General features: G+C 35.3%; 1 protein-coding gene across 1 annotated transcript; it reads left to right on the plus strand.

Moving 5' to 3' along the window:
* The first annotated feature begins 2773 nt into the window (after positions 1–2773).
* On the plus strand, positions 2774–18435 carry LOC136807058 (uncharacterized). Its single transcript, XM_067063627.1, has 17 exons — positions 2774–2823; positions 3096–3153; positions 3745–3975; positions 4558–4746; positions 5491–5736; positions 6588–6782; positions 7446–7870; positions 8268–8488; positions 9794–10146; positions 11640–11742; positions 12289–12515; positions 13472–13671; positions 14098–14313; positions 14614–14805; positions 15845–15908; positions 17672–17701; positions 17881–18435. Exons 2-17 carry the CDS (start codon positions 3105–3107, stop codon positions 18189–18191), a joined length of 3252 nt encoding a protein of 1083 aa, XP_066919728.1. The 5' UTR covers positions 2774–2823; positions 3096–3104; the 3' UTR covers positions 18192–18435.
* The last annotated feature ends 70 nt before the right edge of the window (positions 18436–18505 follow it).

Genomic DNA, 18505 nt, shown 5'->3' on the forward strand with positions numbered 1-18505 from the left:
TCAGTTTACAGGGATTTTTCTAAGCACTCTCTCTGAGCTGGGTCCGTTTTAGATTGAGAAATTTAGATTGAGTTTCTAATGCCTGAGCGCTTAGAAGCTCCCTAGTACTTTCAGAACTGAACTGAATCTTGGATTGAGTATTTTGGCCGGTATACGAACATAAGAAAGTGCTTAGAAAAATTCCTGGTTTATGATTAGAAAGATGGAAAGAGATGGTGGCATTCTGATCGGTGAATACGAAACCTTCAACATGGTACTTTTTTTCGGATGTCATAGTTTTTAAAAATATGATAGGAATCATCTCAAATTATCAGCCAGTGAATTTACAAATGGGGATAATTATTAATAAAATTTGGATGAATTTGTGACTCTGTGCTCGTTGAAAAGATAATTATGAGCGCAGTATCTTACAATGTGATAAACTTTTAAAAAAAAGTGAAGAAGTAAATATCAAGTCCTGGTTGAATAGTGCTATAATTCTTATACACGTTTTTTTTTTTAATAAGGAACACGTTTATAAGGAACTTGAGGCAGAAGTTACATAATTAGCAAACTTAGCCACCAAGTAATAAGGCTTTAAGGCTGAAACTCTCTGGAAAATAAGGAACTTCAGGCTCGGAGCCAAGTTAAGGTGCCTTATAAAAAAAACGTGTATCAGCAAATCTTCAATCTTATAAAAAGATCATCATTGGGAAAAAAGTTTCAGGAAATATTCATTCTGTTAAAAGATACGGTTCACTTTTCAAGTCTTCCTAAGACAATATCCAGTTTTCGACGAGCATAAATCACAATCTAATAGATCTTATCGGAGTTTTTTATTTTTTTAAAAAGCGATGCATAGAATTCCCTCGAGGAATTCCTAAGAAATTTCTATTGTAATACTCCCGAAACCATCCCAAAGCACAATGCATCGCTTTTTTAGAAAAATAAAAAAACTCCGATAAGGTCTATTCAAACTCTGTCAAAAGTTTTTATGTGCTGTAATTTTATTGACAGCCAATTTGAAAATGGACTTTAATAAACGACTGTTGGTCAAATTTTGCTGATCAATTAAAGAAAATATATGATTTATATTAATTACCGTTTTGTAGATTTTTATAAAATTTTATTGGAAAAAATGACTACCAAAAATGATATTTTGATTTGATTACTTGTGACCATGGGTTAAAGTTCATTCGCTTTGAGTGTGCAAATGAAGCGAGCAAGAGAAACTTTACAAATGTAGGTCGTTTATTTTCGAATTTCCTTGTCATAGACCCGCAAATTCCGTCCCCGGTGGGAAAAGACTCTGGAATTTCAGCCCCACTGGGAAATTGACTTTAACTTGATCCCCATTCGATATACAATGTTTAAAAATTGTACTTAAAAACCATCCCCACTGGGATTTTTAACCTTGAAACAATATAATTTCCATCCCCATTGCGATTTTAAAAGGAATTTCTATCCCCAATGAGGAAAAAAGTTTCTCCGGGCCTGTGAGACAGGGGTGTCTTGCGTTATAGACAATAATTTTACTTTTCATGTTCACGCTGGATTTACTAGATTGATGATCTTGATTCACACAGACAAAAACTTGTTTTCACGAGCACGCTGATATCTTCACGTATTCACGCGCTGAAAAAAATCAAATTCACTTATTTACAGCAAAGAAGGCTCACTTACGTGTCACGCCAGGCGTTGGGAGCCAGGAACCGGATATCTCAATTCACGTACTCACGCGCTGAAAAAATGCTCATTCATGTGTCCCACCAAACGCTGGGGAGTCCCTCTGTACCAAAAACTAAATTTCCAGCCCCAGAAACCTTACATAATCTAGTCACGCTTCTAAGCAGGGTCACACGTGACTTAGAATAACTTGGGCGTCTTTGCGTAACATATCTATCATTAAGTACTCTACTGTGAACATCACTATCTCAAAAAGAAATGGAGCTAGATATTCCTTACACATCTGCGACTGAGTTTTGTCATTGCTATAAAGCCTAGAAGTAACCGTTTTTTAATAAGAACACAAAGCTCGATCTCGGAAAAAAACTAAGAACAGATTAAGAACAACCCCAGCCTCAAGTTTTAAATTTTGCTAATAAAAAATAGATCTTTGGTCCGTTTTAAGCCAGTGTGTAAATAAAGTAAGCATGTATAAGAGAATTGAGAAAACTCTGAAATATGAAAAATTCTAAAAATTTTATAAAAAAGTGCCTAAGTAACAAAAGACGTTCCACCATAGAGGTTTCTAGTTTGACCCAGACGTTAACACTTCTATATGTTTCGGGTTGTAAGTGATACATACACCCTTTATAACCTCTCGTTATGGGTTTTCTTCCAAACCCACAAATTTCATATCAATGTTTTCCTTCAACATTTGAGCTCTCCGAAGCCTGGAATATTTATAAGCTATATAATGTTATAATGTATTGTAAGCATAAATTGTTCTATTTCGTACAGAAATCTTCACGATATAATTTAAAAGCGAACTCGAACTTGGTTTTATAAATGGCCGAGGAAAAGATTTTGAGGCCTAGCCCTTAAAAAGTTTTGAGGGTGATAAACTCAAACTTTCCAGGGAAAACTGGATATATTAACAAAAATGTTGGTCATTATCTAAATGTTCTTAAAAATAAATAGTACCATTCAATAGAAACTTGCGTGGTCTTGAACTAGCCACGTCACGCCACCTCACTCCTCCTGCCCAATAGAAAACAACCTTATAAAAACCCAATAACTGTTTTTGTCACCACCGAAGTATAAAAAAGAGGGCGTGTGCTTTGGATTTTTCATCGTTAGTTTGTCTTTTGGCATAGGACGAGAAAAGACTTATCTGGGAAGGTGAGTCATTAGTGAATCTTTGTATCTGGATAGACAGTTAACTTATACGAATACATAGGATACTGATATTTAGAACGTTTCGGAGCAACGCAATTTAGCAGGTCCGTTCCAATGAAAATAGTGGAGCAAATGCATTATAATAATTTTTTTGCTTTTTTGACGTTTCGAATTTTCGGAACTGTTTCGTTTCGGAACATGGTGGAACCGTAACGTCTGGATAAGGTTGATGTGAGAATTAGAATCGTTGATTTATCCTTTTTATTTTCCATTAGGTGTCAGACATGATGAAGATTTTACTTCTACTGTTCGTTACTCCTTATCTTGCGTTTGGTAAGTATACATTTCTTTTTATAAGAACATCCAAAATTTTTGAAGCCTTCAGATGTTGTTAACTTTTTGAGTTTCAAGCCTAAAGATGTTCTTAACATGTTCTTAATTTCACCATTTTGTGAGTGTTTTTGCCAATTTTCCTAAGAAACGGGTGTTTTTTAGTCCACAAAGTCTTAAAATGTTCTTAACTTGTTCTTAACATTTTGGCCATCGAAGCGTCATGTTCTTATATAGTTTGTTCTTATAAAAAAACGTGTAAGAGTTGCTCAAAATATTCCTATTCAAAGGACATCATCGAACGTATTTCCTCCATCTGCTTACACAGCATTTTCAAACCAAAGAATGAACAACTCAAGCGCCACTCGCGAGCAAAAGCTTTTGTTTATCCTGCTTTGTCAGCATGGAGGCCCGGCTAATAAAATGTTATATCTATTCTTTTTTTATATAGATTTATCTCTCGTTCTTACCTTGTTATTAAGTTGGTGTGCCTCTTGCTTGCCTGAGTGGCGACAATGTTCTGGTCTCAACTTCAACGCGTAAATCCAACTGTTCTAGAAATACAAAACAAAATCTTTTTCTATATTTTTGCAGGTCAACGCACTATAAGATGTCCGTTTGGATTGTCCACATTTTCTGCTGACTCAGTAAATACTTATTTCCAATGTCAATCAAACGGAGTGGCCACCCTTCAATCGTGTCCGAAAAATCAATTTTATTGGGCAAAATTCGGACGTTGTATGGAGTTAGAGAGACAGGAGAGAAATTCAACAGATGTGAAATATTTGAATGATGTTCCTGTCTTCGGTCGAAACGTTCAAGTTGGTAAGAAGCATCCAATACTTTGTGCAAACGGTCCATATCACGGCTCTAACTCCGGAAACTAGAAGCCCTTAACAAGGCTCTAATTTTAAATGGTCATAGCTCATAAACTTAACCCCCCCCCGTGATTTTAATGAGGCTGAGTCTATTCCACTTATCAGCGCCGTCCAGTCAATCAATCAATTATGTGTAAATAGTTTATCATCATTTTAACTTCAAAAATTAGCCAACAGGTAGCCCAGTCTGAATCACAGAACTTTACAGAGCCGCAGGCAGTATATAAGGAGCACGGATCCTTTAGTGGATGTCAGCAGCCTACCCATAACCAGGCTTTAATTTTAACCGTTCATAACTCATCAATCAAGTCTTACCTTTGTTTAGCTACCGTTAGTAAGAGCATGGAAATTTAATCGAAATGACATTTAGAATGCAATCCCCACAAAAACAGCTAATTTTCCACCAAAATTTACCAAAAGCAGTTAGAAATTCTTTAATAAACATTTATCTATTTATCTCGTGACTTTTGGGCGTTTCGTTGGAACTGTCAACTTTCACTTTCACTTTCACTTTCACTTTCACTTTCAGGCGATTTATACAACGCACACGCAGATCGTATCGTGTCTGGTGAAAACCTCTTCACTCAAGAAACAATCGACCGTGAACGCCACCGAACCACGCGCACAGGGTCCAGCGCCAACTTGTTCAGCGCGCGCACAACAAGCGACCGCTTAGATGGAATGAGGATGAGCAAGAGAATGTCTGTCAGCTTCCTTTGTAAGTTTTTCCACTTAACCACTAACCTTTATATATCCCTGGACCAAGCTATACCCGCCATTTTTTATCAAAGTTTTGAATTGGTACCCGTATAGAAACCATTGTAGTGTTAAATCTTGCCTAACGACAAACGGCGCTACATCCTACAACTGTACAATCGAAGTGGATCTAGCGCTCTCGATGCGGGTACAACTTTAAAAAAAACTCCGATCAATATATATTGCTTGGCCGAAATTGAGAAACTTGGTCCAGGGTATTTAAAGGTCAGTGCATTCAACTTTTATTCGAAATTTTATCGTTCGAGTCTTTCTGTAATTCGAACAAAAACATTGTTCTTCGTAGTTTAAATATTTCTCTAATTCAAGTTTAAGTTGTTGTTGGTCCCTCAAAAATCGAATAAGAGAAAATCAACTGCATTCATGATATTCATGACGTGATGTTTTCTACAGAAAGACCACGGTTTTCGCCAGTGGTGGCAAAATTTATACGGCTTTTGTCTAGTTTAGATTTGCCACTACTGGCTAAAACCGGGGTCTTTCCGTAGAAAACATTTCATGACGTATTCTTCAGTGATTGTTTTCATCTGTTAAGTGTTTTTTATTTATTTTGGGCATCGCAAAAATTAAAGATGCAAATGCAAATGCAAATACTCTTAAAACAAAATAATGACAGTTGTTTCGACGAAAAAATCTTAATATATTTCGACTTTGCTTGTAGTTTTAAATCCTTTATTTTTCAATTCAGCTGGGTTACTGAAAACAAGTGGAAGTGGGCGATTTCTTTACTCTGCCAACCCTACAGAGGACGAGCGAACCATCACTTTCGAACACCAAATCACTACGCATGCGCTGTCAATGAAAAACAACATCCAGCCTGAAGGCGGTGTGTGTGACCAAGACACAGAGGCTACACATACAGTGAGTTCAGTGACATACGGGCTAGATTGTTGGATGACATTCAGAAGGATGGTTAAGAAGAACGAATCCAGAGGTAAACAATTTCTCGTATCACTATTTCTTGTTGGACAATTTTTCAATATTTCAGCCTTTCTTTAGCCTATACTAGAGCCACCCGCCTTTTTTTACGCAATTAACGTCTATTCCACTTAGCGACTTTGTCGAATGTTTTGAGCCCGGGTTTTCGGGCTCTAAACATTTGATTTTTTAACGTCACTTTTAATTTTCGAAGCTCCAGCAGTAGCAAAATAATCTAATTTGCGTCAAAACACTTGAATAGCTTCTATTTTTCGAAAATCGTCAAAATGGAACTCACTAAGAAATGAGATGAAAAATCCCGGTTTTTAGTGAGGAGCTCGCTAGTCGTTCTAAAGAAGACAAAAATTTATTTCCGATCCGATCACACTGTCTCAATGAAACACTACTCCTCTGTAACTCATTACCGAGTTTATGTATGGGTGTTTTTCAGCGACGGAGACGGTAAGGTTCTAATTTGACTAGATCATGATCAACTGAGGACGACGGTAAATCAGCACTTTTACCGTCCTCGATTTTGCAGGTCAGGATTGCGGGTTTTTCAAAATCGCTTCAGTTACTCTACCGTCCCGTCAAAAGTTCAAATACATAAACTCGCTATTATTGACTGTAAGCAAGACAAAAAGCAGCGACAAAACCCTTATAAACACCAAATCCGAAGGAAGTTTCTTTGTTAAAGATTGGGTCCTCTAGCACTCCTTAGGTTAGTTTTTAGGCAATTCAAAGGTTACACCCTACAATGTTAAGATATACTTTATTGTGAGGTATTTAATTTACATGTATGCAAAGCAGAGCTGCTCAATTGTCAAACATGTATCTTCAAAAACATACTCTTTTCTCGTACAATAGTTGGCGTTGACAACCGATTACGTCATTTTGCATCCAAGATGGCGTTCTATGCTACGATGGTTGATTCTCAATACACAGAAGAAGAAAGAGAGTTCTTACAAGACATGAATGTTGAGGTGTATGTCGACTTCGCCACTGATTCTTTGGGTTCACTAACTTACCAACAAGCTACACGAATCTACAAGCGATTACCAAGTAAACAAAGTACTTTTACGGCGAATGCCCGGGGGGGGGGCACTCGATTCAAAAACGACCATACGTGCGGCCCAAAATTAGTCCTTTACGTCGAAAGGGCCAAAGAGAAATAAAAAAATGTTGAAAGTTGTTGCCATGGATCCTTTCTTTTTTCCGTCTATCAAAACGTACCGAGTGGTTTTTCAAAAAGAAGGTCAATGTTTTTCTGCAGCGAAATCTTCGCATGAGAAGAAATACGATGATACAACCACCATAAAAACTATTTCAACTACAAAACCTTTTTTAATAATTAAGATTTATATAACACAGCAAGAAATTTTATAGAGTGTGCTTAAAGTTAAAGGTTTTATTTCTACATAAGTGTTCCCGTTTCATATCAGACACATACCGGGTGTCTCTGAAAAAGCTTCCCCTTTTTGATTCAAAATTACGAAAAAGTGAAAAAATGTTTTAGCTTGATTTTTTCAAAATCGTTTAGAGGAGGGTTTAACTTAAATTTTGGTACATCAAACTTTAAAATTGCTTCATTAGATCAAAAGTTATGACAAAAAGAGTAAAAAAATTGTTTTCAAAAAGAGCGCAAAAAGATGAAAAAACAGCGAAAAGTTTTCACTCTTATTTAAAAACAAAACCTTTAAACAATATATTTTTGTCTTTTCACAGCTTTGTTGGGAAACGCGCCAGATTATAAATCGTCCAAACCAGTCATGATGGACATCGTCCCTCTCTCATCATTCTGTGACAATGGAAAACACCAAAAACCGAAAGTCGTTAAAGAGATGGGCCAATCAGTGCAAAGAACCTTAATGAACTTCATGCAAAATCTTGAAAACTTCCAATCCAAAGCAGCTTCGATGTCCATTAAAGATTCCATCCTGGCTTTCGATGATTCCAACATTCTCCGATGGTTCCAAATTGCACTCAGTGATAAATTAAAGCAGCTCGAACGCTACATGAACGAGATCGTCCCGCGCGTTCGAAGCGGGGATCAAAGCGAACGCGAGATCATTAACTTGATGGGAGACGACTGGATGTATCCATTCACTTTGGAGAAATGTAAACAATTCTTGAATGAGCGAGAAAAAGAGGTAAGGACCTGTTTACATTAGCAATTGTGTTCGGAAATACTGTTGATTAAGCGCTTCGGTCAAAAAACATGATTATTTCATCAATCAAAAGGTTCGACTAAAGTTTCAAGTTTGAGACGAAAATAACCCATCTGAGGTCAAGAATGTATCCCGGAAACTGACAAAATTTCGAAACTCCAGAAATTTGTTCTTGAAAAACTTCATCCCACGAATATTCCAGATATCAATTTATTTTGTGGATCATTCAAAGTCAAGCATTATTCGTACAAAATGCTCACAAAATGATATAATTAAGAACATCTTGAGAACATGTTTAAGCTTAAATCTCAAAAAGTTAAGAACTTTCGAATGCTTCAAAATTTTTGGATATTCTTAAAAAATTAATTTTCTACGACAGGTTGAAGTGATGGAGAACATCTTAGACATCTTCAAATACGATCACCAACAAAACACTTATGACGTCACACAGCAACAACAAAATGATGAATCAGCAAAACAGCAACAACAACAAAACGTAGATATCAAAGCGACATGGCGAGCACTTGAGTCGTACGTCAAGAACGACAAATTGGTAGCATTCAACATCAATGTTATGAGTGACGTCATGGATATTGAAAGGTAAGACGAGAGTGTCTCATGTGCAATGAACTCAGAATAATGTTGAGTCTATTCCTACCTGGAAAAGTGTTAGCCTAATCAGTCAAAAATATTTTAATTAGTCTTAACAAGAAAATTTCCCATTTGTTCGACTTTTCTTCACAGACCCGCGGGGAGCCCAGCCCCACTGGAAAGATTGACAAAAATTTCGTCCCCGGTGGGAAAATACCTTACAATTTCAGCCCCACTTGGAAATTAACTTTTATTCCATCCCCATTCGAAATTCAATGTTTAAAAATTGCACATCTAAACCATCACCACTGAATTTTTTAACCTTGGAACAAAGGGATTTCTATCCCCATTGTGATTTCAATAGGAATTGTTAGCCCCACTGAGGAAAAAAGTTCTAACGGGGCTGTGAGACAGGGGTGTAATAATAGTCTTCGAATGAAGTTGACGTTGAAGTTGACGTTGTCATATTAGGGATTTGAACGATCAGTAATAAAAAAAATCCACTACAAATTTGTCTTCTTTTTTCTTTTTGTTCTTATTTAACAAACAGCAATAGTAGCCCCCATAGTACTTTGAACTTTCATTTATAACAGTGATTACAGCAAGGTTTTCCGTTTGGGACGAAAGATGGTTTTTACAAAGCAAACTAGCAGGTATTCTTGAAATTTTGGTGAATGATGAAGACGTAAAAGCCTGTTTATAAAGGGGATCAAGCAGTTAGCACATAATACCCATGACACTTGATACGGTGGTGGTCCATTTTCAAAATTGGGAAAAAGTTAGTACACCCAGTGAACTAAGTGCAAAAACAGGTGGTATGCTTTGCAATGAAGAGCAAATTGTGTGTACTAACTGCCAAAAATCAAGCTTTTTTGGAAAAACAGTTGAATTTTGAGGAAAATTTCAAAATTCAAGAAAAAAATTCCAATCTTAGAAAAATGATTTTCAAATTTGAAAATAAAAAAAGTATTCTTTTCTAGAATATGTTAATTTTTAACATAATTTCAAAATCAAAGAAGTTGAAAAGTTTCCCCAAAGGCAAATTTTGAAAAATGCATTGGCCAAAATGCGATTTTGGGTTATATCAAAATTTGACCTCAAAATCAGTTAGTACATTGTGAACTAAGTGACGAGGCGTGGTGGTCCTTATTAAAATTCTCAAAAATCAGTCAGTAGTCATAGTGTTCCGGAGTAACTGCTTGACACCGTCCTGCTTTATAAACTTCGTTAAAACGGAAATCCAGAACAACTTTCAACACTTTTAAACATCAAATCGTCTGTTTATTTATTCATTCATTTTCTTTCATCACACAGGTTCCTTCAACCGGGCAGAATGGAAGAGAAATGGTGGCTAAGCAATGAAACTATTCTTTACAATATGGCACAAAGAGCTCGTCAATTCAAACAATTTACAGACCAGAATTCCGCACCACAAAAATCCGGATACTTAGTTCGCTTTGTGCGTTACCGTGACGACGAACCTTTCAGTGTTTTCTCATTTTCCGGACCACAAGGACAAAGCAAATCGGAAATATTCAATATTCCAATCAGACCAGAACAACCTGTGGAGAAAGAAGTTGGAGTTGATCACATCACATTGGGAATCAACAAAGTTCCCTATGGAAATTCTTTTTACCAAAGCCTTGTTGTTTTCTGGAAGAGACAAGGTTAGACTATTTGAAGAGTAGATTTTCATTGAGTTTAAAACTTCGAAGGGGCTAAGCTCTAGTTTAGACGGCCGACTTTCTGCCCTGCCTATTCTAATTGTTATAGTAGGCAAAAAGTGGGCACAAAGTTGGCAGTAAAAATCTTTGCTTGGAAAAGAATGAAAGAAGACATTGCATTGACGATGACGTCAAAAGATGGTAATGCATTGACTTCAGACAGCCCACTTTATGCTAACTTTATGCTAAATTCATAGGCAGGGCTAACAGTGGGTCGTCAAAACAAGAGCTAAGAGTTGAAAGTCTTGGGTGGGCAAAAGAAGCCACTTATTTCCCATCTGCCAGATTGAAAGTGAAATCCATCACTAGATTTCGAAAAACATATTCTCCGTGAAAACAAATAAGGTGCTGCGTTCAATCTGTATTCTAAGAGCGGCACAAATCTTAGGACTTCACCTTTGCTTGCTTGAGAAAAGTTGAAGATTCCTCTCTGGTCTTTCGGGCTTTAAACTAAGTGATATTTCACTAGAGCACACCTTTTTTGCTAATAAACTACACGCTTTTTTTTAATAAGAATACACTTTATAAGAATGTCTATGATGAAAATGACCAAAAAACTAAGAATGTTTTAAGAATATCACCATAATGGAATTTTGCTACTAAAGCTAAGAATGACATTTTAAGAGCATTTTCAATTATAAATTATCAATTATCCCCAAGTTAGGCTCACTCCTTTTACAAAAGTGCCATTTTTTTGCTTGAGACATATGTACTAAATGTTAAATCTAGTATGAATTAGGATCCTAACCTAAGAATGTGCTGTAAGAATATTTTAGGATGATTTTCCCAAAAAAGTTAGGAATATCCATGATGAAATGGATTTACACCATTCTTATAAAAAAAGTGTCTATCCTTTTATCACAAAACGTCGGGAGCAATCCTGTCACAAAGCTTAAAAACAGTCGCACTACACGTCTTTTTTATAAGAACATCCAAAATTTCTGAAGCCTTGGGACGTTGTTAACTTTTTGAGTTTTTAGCCTAAAAATGTTCTTAACATGTTCTTATTTTCGCCATTTTTGAGTATTTTAGTCTACAAAGCCTTAAAATGTTCTTTAAAAATGTTCATAACATTTTGGCTATTGAAACCTTATGTTCTTATATGATTGGTTCTTATAAAAAAACGTGTAGGAGTTGGAATTACACTAAAAGTAGAACGATAAAGTTCGATCGCGAAACTTTTGAATATCAAGTATTTAAGGTTAATCAGTAATTTTGTTGTAACAGTCACTGTTGAAAATGAAACAAACTGTTTATAAATCCCATTATCTTTCGATCAAAAAGATGTTGAGCTCCCATTTCTAAATGCAAGTATTTAAGGTTAATCAGTAAGTAGTGTATTGAAAATGAAACAAACTGTTTATAAATTTCCTTCGATTAAGAAGATGTTGAGCCTTTCATTTCTAAACGCAGATCCCCTCCTTTGGATATTTTAGGATCGGAAAACTATGAACAAGCTAACAAATATGACATCAAAGATATCCATCGAAATCTCGAACAAATCATCATCAGGTATTGCATATTAATTTTTATTCTCGGGTACCTAATAAGCGTCCCCCCGCCCCGTTAAAGAAAATTTTCCATCCAGAATATTCTTATTCCGACCCCATCGCTTATTAATTTTTAATAAAAATACTTTTGAAAGTTCCCTTTTTTGCCCTAATTCTGCTGCATTAACCTCCTTTTCAAAAATTTTCCACCCAGGACATTTTTATTCCAACCCCCCCCCCTTATTAAGTTTTGAGAATTTGTCCACCCACCATGCTCATTCCAAACCCCTCCAGTTTATTAGGTACCCAGAGTACCAAATATTTGACACCTCCCCCCTGGTATACAGAGAACAATAGAAATGACGTCATTCAAACAAGACGTAGGCCTTTGCTAGACCCCTTCTCCTTTCCTTCACTACGTACGTTCGGTATTGATGGTTCACTATGCTATTCCTACTGCAATGTCCATTCCTCCCCTATTTTCTATTTTGCTGCTGGTCGACTAAATTCCTGCAAATTTTCTGTCCAACTGGTAGAAAAGATCGACTTAAGTTTGTTTTTTATAATATCTCTTTTATCTCCACTTTTCATCTAGAAACTTAAACCCATCCACAGATTACGAATTCCAATTCGCTTACGACACAGAATTTGGACAATCGAGGCTGTCCGAAATGAGTGATGTCATTCGAACCAAGGTGGCCACTAAGCCAAGAAACTTGAGAGTTGTCAACAACACTAACGAAGAGATCAGTTTGGCTTGGGATGAGCCATCCATGATGGCGGACAATCGTTCTGTTGTTTACTACACTGTATCTATGTTCAGTAAGTTGCACATACTAAGAAATGGTTTTCCTTCAAAAATACAGTGATTGGTTTTCCTTCAAAAATACAGTGATTGGTTTTCCTTCAAAAATACAGTGATTGGTTTTCCTTCAAAAATACAGTGATTGGTTTTCCTTCAAAAATAATTTACGTTACACCAAATACGGTATTCTACATCCAAATACGCTTCCAAAAATGTATAGTTTGTTATGGTTTAGGGACTGGAACTGGGGCGGGAAAATTAATGCAATTCTGGGACATGCATTAAGTTACCCGCTATTTTTTTTCAAGGATACAAGAAAATATTTTCCTTCAAGGATACTAGAAATTATTTTCCTTCAAAAATACAAAAAAGGATTTTCCTTCAAAAATACAAAAAAGGATTTTCCTTCAAAAAAACAATTGTCGGCTTCCCTTTACTTATTAAAAAAATATCATTTTCCTTCAAAATACAAATAGTGATCTTTCCCCAAAATTAAAACAAATGATTATCCCTCAAAAATACAAGAAATCAACCTTCTTCAAAAATACAAAGTATAATACCTGTATGGTGTACCATTTCAAGATATTTCCACTGCTTCCAAGAGCATATTGTGTAGCATAATAGCTCATTTGACAACCACATTTAACACTTCATATACCGTTTCTTTAACCGACAATCTAAGGAAACAAATCATAATAGGGAAAGATAAAGATAAAGTGACACCTTATCATAGACTAATTAAAAAATAATTCATAAAAAATAATATAGTTTCCATAACTCGAATAACATAAATTAATTTGTTCGAGTTAAGGAGACTGGTTTAATGGACATTGTTAACTAAAAGGACTAGAAGGAGACATTCGAGTTATAGAGGTTCGAGTTAAAGAGTTTCCAATGTATTTTGTGGTTTGTAAAAAATTCCAGAAATACATATTTTCAAAAATACAAAATATTTTTTTTACATTATCCATAGGAGACAACAAAACAATCCGTCACTTGACAGTTGAAAACAGAGAAGCGAGATTCAACCGTATGACATTTATGAAGATGGGTGAATACAAATTCCAAGTGGTTGCCATGGTGACCAAGATGGAAACAAGTTTACCAAGTGAAATGTTGATGGTTCAAAAATGCCCCAATCCCCCACGTGAAATCTTCTTACAAGAGAGAGAGGTATGAAAAATGTGTTAAATGGTGGATTTTTCCTAAGCGTTTTCTTCTGTGAAAATTATTGGAAAACTGTTTGATTTTCATTAGTAAACGACCACGGTTGTAACTATAAATATGTTGAATATTTGATTTTTCCAACGCATTGCATTATGTGAAAGCTTATGTGAAAATAATCTTTTGAATGAACTCAAATGACTTCCATTTAAACCATTTTAAGGTAGAATTTTTTAACAGCTAAGTGGACGGTTAGTTATTTTTTCATTCTGTAATCAGATCAATTCGATTTAATCTAATTCAATTTTGTGAGCTAATTGATGTAACAAGTTTATTTTACTTATTCTTTGTACGTATCTTAATTTACTGCTGAAACTTGATTAATCTTATTTGGGGCCTGATGCTTTTAAATCATAACATTTCTCCATTCTACAGTATTCTTTCGTTGCCCTAAACTGGGACCACAAGAACTCGGACCAAATGAACAACACCAACGAAGACAATCAATTGGAATACATTGTGTACTATGCTCCAAGAAATGAAAACAATAATAATGGTTCAATTGACTCATGGAAAACCATCAGAACTCAGTTTTCGGGTATTCTTCTTAATGACTTGAAAGAAGACGAGAAATATATCGTAAAAATAAAGGTAAGAAAATCGAAATCGAAATTTCTGCTTGCTCAAACAAACAAAAAGGCATTAAAAATAATATTTGTACCTTATCAATGTACTAAAAATTCTCATTATTATATCCATCTACATAGTTGCGTCATTATACCGCTAATAACTAACACGTACTATTACTTATACTTCTCTTCAGGGTTTCTCTAGTCTACAGAGAGATCTGCTCTTAAATTAAAATTTTGCTATTGATAATACATTTTTAATTTTTTCCTTCGAAAATACATTTGGATTTCCTTGAAATTCTATAATTACACTCCCACACAGGTCAGCACGAACGACTGCACCAGTGAATTTTCACGCCCACTTTACTTCTCGACACGTCAATCAAACCAAACAGAGAGTTTGATGGAACAACAGATGAGCAACTTCACACAAAAATTCACCGATGAAGCTGAAAGAGTTCATCAATCTGTGCAACAAATGAATCAATTCATGAATGAACAAATCAAAAACCAAGTAAGCTTTCATGTAATTTCAGAGTCAACATTAAGTTTGTGGATAAGTTACGCTGGACTGCACTGAACAATGTAATCCAATGGAAGGAATTTTATGAATGGTTTAAGTTTAAGAGCAATATTCTATGCAGCCAGGCCATATTTTAGAAAGGCAGGACGGCGTCCGTTGGTGACCAAAAAGGGCACTCTTTGTAGTGTTTTACCACGAAAAAGGCTGCTTTTACCGAAATTTTAGTGATTTCCAGGAGGGACAGCGTCCGGGCATTAAAAATGATCTGCAGGCGATGTTACTGTGAAATTTCCCTGCATTGCTGGATATTTCGTACACAATACTAAAATTTTGGGTCCCGAGAATACATAACAAAGGCTTGAGTGCTAGTTGAAGGTGTGGCTTTTTTTACCAAGGGTAAAGTCTGACTTTGAGAGAAAATATTTCAAGGTCACATAGGTCTCCTATAATTTTCTGACAGTGAAGTGTTGAGTAACCCAAAAAAACTCATGTGATCTCAATCCCACTTTTCATTTGGCGGTCTGAACCCCCCCCCCATTTTTATTTCACTCCCCCCTATATTGTGTATCCCCCTATTTTAGAAAAATGTCGAACCTGCGCTATTTACAGCAGCAGTCCACTAGTCATTCAAAACCAAAAACATTGAAATTTGTATTATATGAAAAAAAGAGTTCAGCATGGAGCCGCAGTCAAAAATTTAGCTACCTACACTTGTTTTTTAGTTGTCCCACACCAAATATCTAAATCATCATAAAATATGATAGATATTTTGACCAAAAGTTGTTATCCCCATATATTTACTTGACCCCCCCTAAAATCTCAAACCCCCCATTTATTCAGAAAATCTCATATCCCCCCTATAAAGCACTTTTGGAAAAGTTGGATCCCCCTTAAAAAAAGGGGGGTTCACACTATGTGAAGCTTTGATTATTTAGCATGGAGCACTTAGGAACTTTATTTAAAACTGCTGCTTAATCTTTGCAATCTTTCAATAGTGATTTTTAAACAATATATTTTTTTATATTTCCAGACCGAAATGATGATGAACCAAACAGAAATTTTGATCCAAAATCTTCAATTCAAAGTCATGAAAGGTAAGTAGGTAAAAGATAGGAAGAGTTGACCAATCATGCTTGAACATATTACTTCGTAAGGAACATACAAATGTCACTATGTTTTTTGGGCAGGTCTAAAACGCCTAATACCTTCTACTTAATACTTACTACCTAATACTTAATATTTACTGTATATACCTCAAAATTGCTCGAAAATACCTTTAAAATAATCAGCATGCCCAATTCGACCTAATCTGAAAATTTTGTGTTAAAAAAATTTAAACTTTTTGTCTTATAGCGTTTTGAAGACATGAAAGTATTTTCTCTCTTTTTTGCTCTTCGCTTTATTTTCCCGCGCTTTTTCTATAAAGTTTACAGACTACACACATTTTGTCGAGACACACTTTTTCTTAGGAGAAAAATATTTCGTTAGCTCATATTAGCTTTATTTATAAGAATCAGTCGATCTGAAAATAAGTAAGTATGCCCCTGTTTCATTGGAGCAGACGTAACTGAAGTAGATGGCAGAGAATATTTAGACATGACTTGATTTTATTACAAACCTGATTTACAAATGACCCTTTCGAGCCAGAATATTGACAGGGTCATTTAATATGGCCTTTTTAAACTTCATTATAGTAAGAATTATTAATGTGCTGAATAAGATGCTTTAAATATCACTAGATAGAAATTTCTAGTAGAAAATGCTAAAAGAGAGATTTTTGGAGGTGCTCATTGAACTTTTGCCTATTATTGACAAAGTGACATTATTTGACAAAAATATTATTATAGTTATTGAATATAAAGCCCTACGAGCCAATCTCAAGAAGTACTATGACACTGCTCCATATGATGCAGATAATACAAAAGGATACAATTAATGACCTATATTTAATTTCGAAGAGCGTTTAAATAACGTTTTAGCCGATTGGATCTTTATAAAGGAGACAGGGGTGTATAAGAATAATTGATTTGAATATTTACATATGTTTTCTTATAATTAGATCAAAGTTATAAGAGAGCAGGAAAAAGAAAAAAACTAAGATAATTACCTTTTGCTTTGTACTTACATGGGGCGTAGAAAATATTTACTTTAATGGGCTCTTCCAGAAAAAATCCGTTCATGGGGGGTGGAGGATATATTATTTTTTTCATGTATTACCCCTGGACATTTTGATTTTTAACCCCCTGGACAAGGGTTATACCCCTGGACAAACATCAAATGAACCCCGTGGACACAAAAAATTACCCCTGGACATTGGAATTACCCCCTGGACATTGCAATTTTTTGGTATTTTTTCAATACCCCTGGACAATTCATCCTCCACCCCCCATGAACGGATTTTTTCTGGAAGAGCCCAATGCAAATATTTAAATATTCTTTTAAATAACACATTGAAAGACTTTAGGTAAATATAAAGCAAAGACTTATGTGTTGACATTCAAATTTCACAAAACTTAAGAGATTTCGAACATGCGAAGGAGAGTCAGGGCCTGGAAGTTCTGGTCTGTAAAGTATCCAAACGGATTAGGTAGTCAGTATTAAGTATTAAGTAGTAAGTATTAAGTAGTAGGTATTAGGCGTTTTAGACCTGCCCTATGTTTTTTTCTCTGTGTGAATTTTTTTCCTCTAAACTTACCTGCATTTTTGTCACTTCACCTACACTCTCTCTTCTTTATTTTAAAGTAATGTTTAAAGCACAACATTTGAAGCAGTTTATTACCATCCTTTCTGACTTGATTACTTTGCAACATTTAACTTAACATTATAACATTATGTTTTTTTTTTCTCCATTTTTCAGCAATCGAAGACACCACCGAAAGATCAACAGGTATTTGTCATTTAATGAGATAAATCTCCTTTGACCTTCTACACTTAAGGAACAATAATCAACTATAAAACCCTTTGCGCAAGCTATTGGATTTGCCTTAACTGTATTTTTCAAGACTGAAATTATAGAAAAAATATTTTACCTTTAGTTTGATTTTTCTTGCATTGATTCCCAATCAGGTTGTAAATGGACAATGGGAGATGGTATCAGCCGAGTTGAATTAGCTTTGAACGGTGAATTTGAAAACAAATGGGACTGCTATCGTGCGTGTATCAAAAAATCTGGACATACTCGTCACCAAACCATCAATGGTGCAACATATGGTGTCAAGTCTGGTTTGAATGGTAAATGTTTCTGTGAGAAGGAGATGCGAGCTATCGATGGCATGGATTCGCGATATTTGACATGTCGGTTTGCACCAGTGTATAATTTTGATGACAACAACAAAGATGACAACCAAAAGAAAAATAATGTCCAAATGAACAACTAAGCATTCATAAAATCCAAATTAGTTTTTCTTTTCAATACTAAAGAGAAACAAAGAAAACATGCAAAGACAGATAAGAGCAATACTACTGTGACCAAAGTTGCACAAAAGAGTTGAATGAATATTAGCAAGTATTTGCTCGAATAGATTTTACGAAAATATATCATAATTTGTATCTTAATTAGCATTTACAGACCCTGTATATTTCCCATGGAAAAAATAATCAAAATTATGAAGTGTTATCTAATCATTTTTACTTTGCCTCCTTCCTTGACCAATCCTGTTTCAGGGCGTTAGTTTGCACTTATTTTCAGAAG

This window comes from Clytia hemisphaerica, unplaced genomic scaffold (genome assembly GCF_902728285.1).
Source record: "Clytia hemisphaerica strain Z4C2 unplaced genomic scaffold, Clytia hemisphaerica genome assembly, whole genome shotgun sequence".
Lineage (NCBI taxonomy): Eukaryota > Metazoa > Cnidaria > Hydrozoa > Leptothecata > Clytiidae > Clytia > Clytia hemisphaerica.